This window comes from Aquarana catesbeiana, linkage group LG12, assembly GCF_042186555.1.
Source record: "Aquarana catesbeiana isolate 2022-GZ linkage group LG12, ASM4218655v1, whole genome shotgun sequence".
Taxonomy (NCBI): domain Eukaryota; kingdom Metazoa; phylum Chordata; class Amphibia; order Anura; family Ranidae; genus Aquarana; species Aquarana catesbeiana.
The window spans coordinates 226,419,087-226,429,548 of record NC_133335.1 but is presented as its reverse complement, the minus strand read 5'-3'; the positions used below and the strand labels follow the sequence as shown (position 1 = coordinate 226,429,548).

The window sequence follows — 10,462 nt, the reverse complement described above, 5'->3', positions numbered from 1 at the left end:
AAGGCATGGATCAGGAGGGCCAGAAAGTCGCTTGTGGAACAGTTGGAGGCACTTGACCTCATTCAGGGGATGTAAAGAGAAAAAAGATGTGCCTCCACATAGTGCAGGTAAAAAAGGGTGTTTTTATTGATAAAACAACCATAAACATATAAAAACGTGATCACGGTAGATAAAAACAAGTAGGCAACATGGAGAGTGGTCTATGAGCCCGACGCGTTTCGACCTAGGGGTCTTCAACAGGGGCATTCTGACAACCATCGGAATACTACCATCCCCTGGAGTACCCCCATTTCTTGTGCAGTGGGACATTCACATTCATTTATTGACTTTATGTTCAATCTATCTTTGATTTGATTAATGTTTTTCCAGCACCAATTCATAACTTTAGGAGTTCTGATTTATTCACTTATGTAGTATGCGCTGCATTTTTTTCATATGTACAATCTATCATATACAATTGCAACTCCAGTCATATTGTAATTGAATGTTATTAAAAATTACCTTTCCTTTTCAATCTGCAGCTTTGTAATTTTCTGTAAAATGCAAAATGGCTACCTGGAGGATTTCTGTACACAGAATGTGTACAGAACACCCCCGCCCCCCCTCCCAGAAACATAAATTCCCACTTGTGTGATTGGCTCACTGATTTTCCCAGAAGTCTGCACTAAGATACAAGTCAGATTTCAGGCATCCCCTGTAACAAGAATGTCAGTTTTGGTAAGATACCCAATAGGAAATGACATCTAAAGGGATGCTGACCCTGCAATTTTCCTCATTCGAGCCCTGCAGGTGCAGCAGCAGCTGCTTAATAATTATAAAACCACTCCCATTAGATTCACCTACCACATGGACACAGAGAAACACACAAAAGGTAGGGATCTGCAATAAAATGTGTTAAAATCTTTGTAATGTACATAGATCACCCAGAGGGAAATTTTTTTTTTTCAACAAAAGTGGAGCTACTCTTTATATATACAGTATGTATGCAAAATAAGCAGCACTAGAAAATCTCAACTCAATACAGATATATAAAGTGCAAAAACGAATAAGAAAAATATATATAGCTAGAATATAAAGTCCACAAATTCATATATTTACACATGATCCAAAGTGCAAAGTGAAAGTGCAACGAGCAAAACATATTGGTATAAATAACGTATATAGTCCTTTAGATAAGTGGGTGAAACCAGTATCCAAATCCTCCGCAAAGTGCAAATAAGGTTGAATGAAGAGATCCACCACCGGACAAACACTCAGCATATGCCTCTTACCAGAGGTAATGGAGCAAAAATTATAATGGTCATAAGTGCAAATCCCAAAACTTTGGGAGCCAGCAGCAGATAAAACGATGGCAACTTGATAGCGATTCCAAATATATCAGGGAATAAACAAACAAGCCAACATAGTGAAGCTCGTTTTAACGATCTCTCTATTAAAAAGAGGTAAAAAAGAAACTTAAGGCAAATTGCAGCCATACAAAACAGACTGTTGGCTTGTGGATTGTAAAGCTGCAAGTATCAGCAAAAGCGTGACAATGTCAGCGTCTGGCCAATCCCGATGCGTTTCGTCATCAGTGGGAGCAGGCAGAACGCAAACATCTAGACTCTGCTGGTCCAGATCCTTTAAAAAAATTCCAGGTTTCGTTGGCAGAACCAATGGTTAAAAAAACAAAACAAAAAAAAATTATTCTCAATGTGTAGACTAAGGCAGCCCATACATTAATATATATATAATTTTGCATTCAATCAGCAGGTTTAAAGAAAGAAAATGAACCAATGAGCTCCCTCTGTACTATTGTGTTCTGATGGGGGGGTAGACTTCATGATCAATCAGCTGGCTGCACTGATTGATCAGGACAAACCCGACAGGCTGATTGTACAACCAGGGTGCCCATACGTGGATCGAAATTCAGCTGAACCAGCTGAATTTCGATCCATGTATGGCTGGCTTTAGTGAACTTCAAAATAACATGTTGAGGTTCTAACCTTAAAGTGGTTCTAAAGGCTCAAAGTTTTTTACCTGGTTAAGCTGCTTACTGTGGAGGCACTCAGCAGAAGGTAAAGGGACAGGAGCACCTACGGGGGACCCGAAAAGAGGAGGATTGGGGCTGCTCTGTGCAAAACCACTGCACAGAGCAGGTAAGTATAACAGGTTTGTTACTGTATATAATATAATATATATGCGTCTGCACTAAATATGCGTTAACCTGATATATGCATTAACCTGTGCAGGATTACAGTCTTTGCTCATTTATACGAATACATATCTGCTGGAAGTCTGATGTGAGTAACTGGAAAATCTGAATATTTTGGTGTAAATTTTCCAGTGCCTTCAGATTTCCATACACCACAGGAGTAATTTCAATTCGCATTATATTTTTCTGTAGCATCTATATATAGCAATAACAGTGCACCAATACTATTTCTTGTTTGTAGACAAATACCAATAGCAAACTGCTTAGTTGGGTTGCAGTACAGTGTGTACACCATCCACACCCAACCAGAGCTACATGACGAACCTTGAGAGTGCTTTCTGCAATGACCATTCATTGGGTGACATGGCCAATTCATAGTGAGCCACCAACCAATGCACTCATTTCAAGTCTGTATTCCCAAATTCAAGGCCTGGGAGGCTGCAGCAGAAGGCCGGGTACATTTCCCGATAGGCGAGAACTCTGCTCTTCACTCTTCCTCTTCCCCGAAGGACCATCCGGTCTTCATAAACATCCACTGTCCCAAATGCATTAGTGCCAGGAGGGGACTCAATAACCCCTTCCATAGTGACGTGGTGTATACCGTGCGAGTCCTGGTGATACCCCCCACTGTGGTCATGGCCAGCAAAGTAGCACACCACGCTTCGATGTGAATGGATGACTTGGAGGATGTCTTTGTAGTTCCATGCCAGGCATGGCGTGCATTTGGCCTCGGGATGTATTGGAGTGTGGCCTGTAAAACAAGGAACAAAGTAATATTTTTCTGTACAGAGATGGATTGTCAATTTCATGGGCAAAATTTGTTTCTCATCTCTCACGTTTTCAGGTTTCGTTTTGTTTTTCTATTGTGAAAGCTGCAAAACCCAATTACTAGTGTACACCAAACTCTGCACCCAACCCCCACCCCCGTGCAAAACCCAATTACTAGTGTACACCAAACTCTGCACCCAACCCCCCCCCCCCCCCCCCCGTGCAAAACCCAATTACTGGTGTACACAAAACTCTGCATACCCCCCCTTCAAAACCGAATTACTGGTGTACACCAAACTCTGCACCCCCCCCCCCTCGTGCAAAACCCAATTACTGGTGTACACAAAACTCTGCACCCCCCCCCCCTTCAAAACCGAATTACTGGTGTACACCAAACTCTGCACCATCACCCCCCCCCCCCATGCAAAACCCAGTTACTGGTGTACACAAAATTCTGCTAATTACTGGTGTATATCAAACTCAGCACCCCCCTCCCGCAAAACCCAATTCCTGTTGTACACCAAACTCCCCGCAAAACCCAATTACTGGTGTACACAAAACTCTGCACCCCCTCCCCTTCAAAGCTGAATTACTGGTGTACACCATCACTGCACCATCACCCCCCATGCAAAACCCAGTTACTGGTGTACACAAAATTCTGCGAATTACTGGTGTATATCAAACTCAGCACCATCACCCCCCCCCCCCCTGCCACCAACAAAACCCAATTACTGGTGTACACCAAACTCTGCATCCCCCCTCCCCCCCAAAACCCAATCCCTGTTGTACACCAAACTCTGCAGCCCCCCCCCCCCCCCGCAAAACCTAATCACTGGTGTACACCAAACTCTGCACCACCCCCCCCCCCCCCAAAACCCAATTCCTGTCGTACACCAAACTCTGCATCCCCCCCCACCCCTGCAAAACCCAATTAATGGTGTACACAAAATTCTGCCCCCCCCCCCTCACCAACAAACCCCAGTTACTGGTGTACATCAAGCTCTGCATCCCCCCCCCCCCCCAAAACCCAATTACTGGTGTACACCAAAATCTGCATCCCCCCTGCAAACACCAATTACTGGTGTACACAAAACTCTGTACCCCCTCCCTTGTTGAAAGGATGGACACTCACACTACCCTGGGGAAATCTTACCATTATGGACGGAGTGCATACAAATACTGGGGGGGGGGTAATTTCACCATTCTGGGAGGGGCAAATTGATCTTACTATTGTTGGAGGGGTTCACCATTGTGAGAGGGCAGAGACACAAACTACTATCGAGAAATCTCACCATTGTCGGACAAACTTTCTCGCTTTTATAGAGTCATTTATGGGTGGACTAACTCATAGACTGTAATGCACGAAAATTATTAGTGAGAAGACTTACCAGCTATGATGACCCTCTCATTTTGTTGATCACAATATGTCAGGACTTCATCCAACCAAGAGAGCTGCTTAGAACCGAGTCCACCATTAAAGTCTACCAGATGTGTACTGGAGCCTACATAAAAATTAAATGACAAAAAAAATTACACAAATTGACAAACATATAAGCTAAAGCTAGATGACTGTGTAAGCCAGCAGCTTCCATATGACCTTTCTAAGTGAGAGGAGGTCCTAGGTAAATTCCACCATAGTGGGGGGAAAAAAAATGAAAGGAACGTAACAGATTTCCAGCATCGCCATGTGACTTACATCTTCACAGGAATTCTAACACCTGTAACACACTTAGATCAAATGTCTACGTTGTACATCACTTTATTAAATTGTATCTCTAGGCGAAACATTCTATTTTGTGTAGCATGGAGTAGGAAATGGTTAGAACCGCTGTCAAATTTTGTTTGGGACTTGAGTCCCATTGGAGAGACTTCCCTTTACTTCCTGCCCCCGGAGACACAACAGGAAGTGAGTAGAACTCCTTCTGGAGTGAGGGTAATCCCCTCTGAGTTTTTAGTAGAACGGGTTTCCCCATTCAAAGATATCCAACTAATCTGGTGACATCTGAAATATTTTGGATTTTCCATGATCTTTGGTGACAATGATTGGAGGAGAGCACACTGTGTTCCCCCCACAGCCAGAATACTGACCACACTTTGCTCTCATATCTAGTGTGGTCAGTAAAACAGGAGACTTTTTCATAAAAGTACATGGTATAGCAGACACACATCAGGAAATGTTGGGCTTACATTTTCTACCATATCAGTGGGACACGGTCCTAATGGTAATCACGGTAAATAATGAATTATTAGATCTAATGCCGCGTACACACGAGCGGAATGTCCGACAGAAAAAGTCAGACAGAATCGTTTCATCGTATAATCCGCTCGTGTGTGTAGGCCTCACCAGACCTTTTTTTCCGAAAATTCTGACGAACCTAGAAATAGAACATGTTCTAAATCTTTCCGCCAGAACCTATTCCTATCGGGAAAACCGTTCGTCTGTATGTGGTTCCGACAGACCAAAAATGACGCATGCTCTGAAGCCTAAGTACGATACGGAAGCTATTGGCTACTGGCTATTGAACGTCCTTTTTCTAGTCCCGTCGTACGTGTTGTACGTCACCGCGTTCTGGACGGTTGGACTTTGGTGTGCTCGTGTGTACGCAAGACTGTTTCAGCGGAATTCCGTCGGAACTCCGTCGGAAAAACCTTCAGAGTTTAGTCCGACGGGAAAACTGGTCGTGTGTACGCGGCATTAGATCTAACTTCAGCATACACTAACACTCTTCACTCTTCTGCTTCTAAAGATAATTTCCTGTAATGGCATCTGTACTTTGCATATTAGGGCAAAAAATAGGTTCCTATAACAGTCCAGGCCCATTGCTATTCATACTTACCTTACCAAAAAATCCACAAAAAGCATCCTCTAAGATCATTATCACTCACCTACCCCAACACCTATTCTTCCAATCTTCACTCAAGAGCTCCCACTTCAGGCAAAATCTTAAAGTATATGTAAACCCCTCACCTTGTAAAACAATCTATGTTTAAAATAGAAATACAAGGCAAAACATTTTGTCTATAGATATATAAAAAAGCACTATAAACACACCCCCCCCCCCTTTTATAACTGATCACATGCCCTCTGTTCTGAGCTACATAAGATCTGGGTGGAGGAGAAACTGCAGCACACTTCCCATTTGAAAGGCTGTGCGGGGGGCAGGGCACATCTCATCATTGGAGGAGAGCAGGCTGAGTTCTGCACAGCCAGGGAACTCACCACAGTGTGTTCCTCTGCTTAGTGTGGTCAGTTTTCAATAGGAAAGCAGAGTGACTGGCAGAATCCAGGAATTTCACACAAAGGAAGCAATACAAAGAGAACAGGGGACTTTCATACAAGTACATGGTACAGCAGCCACATGTCAGGAATATGAAATGTTGGGTTTACATACTCTTTAAGCATTCCACACTTCTAGGAGTGTTGGATGCTTACCTCCCCTTCCACACTATGGTTCTGTCCACTGAACTGTATATCACTGCTTTGTTTGGTACTGTGTCCTGTAATCACACCGGGGTTAGTGGGAAAAAACCACAGAGTGCAGAGGGGGACAGGCATTCGACACTCCACAAAGTGGACAGCAAAAATTAGGACAGGGGTGGGATAGAGTTGCATTAAGCATCCCCCAACTTTCCTGTTGACTCCAAGTAAAATACCCCAAATTTCCGAGTGCAGGTGAAATGTTAGTCTCTTTCTTACCTGCCACGATGCAGTACTAAGTGTTTGAGCAGCCAAAAAAAGGACCAAGGTGCTGCCACAAGGGGGTTGAGGGATGGCCCTTACCAATATGAAATGAAGCTTACACAAGGATTATGTCATTGTAGGTATGAGCAGTGAAAGAGGTGGCCCATCTTGGCAATCAGAACCCTCAGTGTACTGCCAGTTTTATCTAATGTGACCATTTCTACATACCGTTCTCTTCATCTTGTTCAACTTTAGCGAGAAAGTCTAAAGAGTCCTGATATCCCTGACTGTGCGATTTTCTGCCAAAGATGCTTAAATCGTAGGTGTCCACTACAATGATCCGGAATTTGGAGTGAGGACTGAAGTGATATGCATAGTAGTCCGGATGGCTGCTGGTTTCATCATGTTCTTCACCATGGCCATTCTGCTGCTTGTCCTGCATCCCTGATGTATTTAGCTTTGACTGTTTCAAGAAATCCCGATTAAAGTTATAGAGCTCATGGTTCCCCCAGATATGATGAAAAGGAATACTGGTTTGTTCGATGTGCTTCAGAACCGTCTCAAGTGCCTCCTCTGATCTACCCAATTTACGGTTGGAACTATCTATGACATCTCCAAGTTGCAGTACAAGTTTCGGTGAAGGGTCTTCCCTGTTCCACTCTTCTATGGCTTGCTGCAGGTGGAGTAGGCTCTGCTGGAAGTATCTCATGACTTTCCATGCGCTCGGTCCATTGGGTTTAGGGCTGTATTGGACATCCCCAATCACCCCAAAAGAAAAGTATTGATCTGCTCCTTGGAGGTAATTAGCTGTTTCTTGACCAGGTTCTTCCATTCTACAAAAGGAAATTGGAAAACCTTTTAACACACATACAAGTTACATTAGATAGAGATATATATATATATATATATATATATATATATATATATATATATATATATATATATATATATATATATATATATATATAAAAATTATATATCTCATACCCAAAATGCAAGTTATTTTACATAAAAAGATCTATAGGTAATATTTACATATGTACTTGAAGGTTTTTTTACTTGAGTATTTTAAAGTAGACTTATGGCCTTCAATTAGAAAAATTGATTAATTTGCAATTACAGATTTGTCCGCCTTTAAAGCACCAGACCAATGCTGAATTCACCTAGGTATACAGTGGGGAAAATAATAATTTGATCCCCTGCAGATTTTGCAAGTTTGCCCACTTACAAAGAAATGAAGGGTCTATCGTTTTTATCATAGGTGTATTTTATATGATGGAGACAGAATATCAACCAAAAATTCAGAAAAAAACAAATGATACAAATGTTATAAGTTGAGTTGCAGTTTAGTGAGTAAAATAAATATTTGATCCCCAAGCAAAACATGACTTAGTACTTGGTGGAGAAACCCTTGTTGGCAAGCACAGAGGTCAGACGTTTCTTGTGGTTGGTTACCAGGTTTGCACACATCTCAGGAGGGATTTTGGTCCACTCTTCTTTAACCACTTACCGACCGGTTCACGGCCATATACGTCGGCAAAGTGGCACGGGTGCGCAAAACGACGTACCAGTACGTTGCTGCGTCAACCGTGGCTAGCGGGCGCGCCCGCGGGTCCCGCGGACTCTATGTCCGCCGGTGGCCCGTGATCGTGGCACGGAGAGGCAAAATGGGGAGATGCCTACAGTGTATGTAAACAAGGCATTTCCCTGTTCTGCCTAGCAACATAACAGGGATTTACTGCTCCCAGTGATCGGGAGCAGTGATCTGTCATGTTCTAGTGAGCCCATCCCCCCTACAGTTAGAACATGCTGAGGGAACACAGTTAACCTCTTGATCGCCCCTTTTGTTTAAACTCTTCCCTGCCAGTGACATTTACACAGTAATGAGTGCATTTTTATAGCACTGATCACTGTATACATGCTAATGGTCCCAAAATAGTGTCAAAAGTGTCCGATTTGCCTGCCGCAATCACAATAAAAATTGCTAATAAAAAAAAAAAAAATTATAATAAAAATGCCATAACTCTATCCTCTATTTTGTAGACGCGATAACTTTTGCGCAAACCAATCAATATACGCTTATTGCGATATTTTTAGTAAAAAAAGAAAAAAAATGTACAAGAATACATATTGGCCTAAACTGTGGAAGAAATTTTATTTTTTTATACATTTGTTTTGGTCATATTTATTATAGCAAAAAGTAAAAAAATTTAGCGTTTTTTCTTTTAAAAATTGTCGCTATTTTTTTGTTTATAGCGCAAAAAATAAAAACCTCAGAGGTGATCAAATACCACCAAAAGAAAGCTCTTGAGAAAGGAGCGCGCATGCGCCTCACGGCCGTTGCGCAATGCTCTGAAACGCGTTGTGTCTCCTTCACCCGGCTGACGTCACACGCTGGCTCTGCGAGCTGTCCTCTCCTTCCCTGCATGATCGGCTGTTCCCGCCCCAGTTCTTTGTCATCATTGCAGCCACGGATCAGTGACACCTCCCCATCTTGTGTTTTATCCGCAGCCCACTATCAGTTACCGACTTGTGGAGAGCTTTGTTCTTTGCCAATATGTAAGTGGCTATTTTTCCTTTTATTACATTGAATAAAGCAGTTTTACTTAGAGTCTCTATCTATCTATCTATCTATCTATCTATCTATCTATCTATCTATCTATCTATCTATCTCTCTCTCTCCCCTGGCTTCACTCCTGAGAAGAGCTGCCCTTTGCTGACTGTGCTATAATTATCTTCTCTACTAGCAAATCATCCATCATCAGCTATTATTGGTTTTAAATTATGGACTTATTTATGGACCTATTGTTCTATACTAATTTTAGAATTTTGTAGAGCTTTTATTGTCTGTTTGTTGTTGTTTTTTCAGTAATTCTGAGCGCCAGTCTTATATGTTAATACAGTTTCTCAAAAACCATATGGAAAGACAGGGAGAAAAAAAAAAAATGAAGATTCTAAAGCACTTCCTCTTTTGGTCACCGTGTAGAGTACTGCTATTGCCTTCCTCAATCCTTAAAACCAGAGACACTGTGAGGAGCACTGCTAATACCGACCCCTCTAAAGAAATCTGTATCCTATTGATTCTCGGATCCACTAAAATACATAAATTACTGAATGTGCTTACATTGAGAAGGTATGAAGTTATGTGTAGCTGGCCAAAAATGTGTTTACAATTTATGATCAGCCTGGAGATTGAATATACCTGTTGGTAGGGATTAAGAAAAAGCTACCACATACCTGTTATCCGGTGCTGGTAGGTCACAGGCACTCCCGGCTCCGTCAATAGATCTGCTCTTCTTGTCCCGGGACTTCCTGCTATACCGGTTTTTTTCTCACCTCTCAACAGCTGATGAAAGAGGAAATGACATTAATTCATAAATGCCTCATTCAGCTCACTCCTCTTATTACGGATTCCACCTTTTCTTCAAGCCAAACCTGAACACTTTAGCGACACACAACAATTTTTTTTTTTTAAGGGAGAACGCTGTGGACTGGTTTCACCAAAGCCCCCACTTATATCAGCATTCCCAGCATTCCCCCTTAAATCATAGTTACCAAATGAGGAACACCTACTAACAAACAAATGTAGGCATAGGACACGCCCCCTGACACACCCCCTTAAAGGAGAATTAATCTAAAAAAAAGGTTAATTAAATCCAGGAAGACTTTTTTTTTTTAACCACTACTATTCCTTTATATTGGCTTTTAAAAAATGTACAAATGCAGAAATTTTGAAATTGGATGAAAGGTTTAGCGCTGGAAAACACTTTTTGAAAGATAAAAAGTGCATTTTATATACAACTCTATAGATCAGACCA

General features: G+C 42.0%; 2 protein-coding genes across 3 annotated transcripts in view; one reads left to right on the top strand and one right to left on the bottom strand.

Annotated features, from left to right (window-relative positions):
- Window positions 1–890: 890 nt before the first annotated feature.
- LOC141113616 (manganese-dependent ADP-ribose/CDP-alcohol diphosphatase-like) overlaps window positions 891–10,462 on the bottom strand; it is a 14,669-nt gene continuing 5,097 nt past the window's right edge. For both annotated transcript variants that reach the window (XM_073606829.1, XM_073606830.1), the window contains exons 2-5: window positions 9,882–9,990; window positions 6,873–7,477; window positions 4,351–4,464; window positions 891–2,945 (exon numbers count right to left, since the gene is read on the bottom strand). In XM_073606829.1, the coding sequence (XP_073462930.1) occupies window positions 2,593–2,945; window positions 4,351–4,464; window positions 6,873–7,476 (1,071 nt within the window). In that variant the 5' untranslated portion in view covers window position 7,477; window positions 9,882–9,990 and the 3' untranslated portion in view covers window positions 891–2,592. The remainder of the gene's footprint in view (window positions 2,946–4,350; window positions 4,465–6,872; window positions 7,478–9,881; window positions 9,991–10,462) is intronic.
- Window positions 8,438–10,462, top strand: part of LOC141113615 (E3 ubiquitin-protein ligase TRIM39-like) — a 20,668-nt gene continuing 18,643 nt past the window's right edge. Inside the window, exon 1 of the mRNA XM_073606828.1 lies at window positions 8,438–9,203. Coding sequence (XP_073462929.1) covers window positions 8,969–9,203 — 235 coding nt within the window. The 5' untranslated portion in view covers window positions 8,438–8,968. The remainder of the gene's footprint in view (window positions 9,204–10,462) is intronic.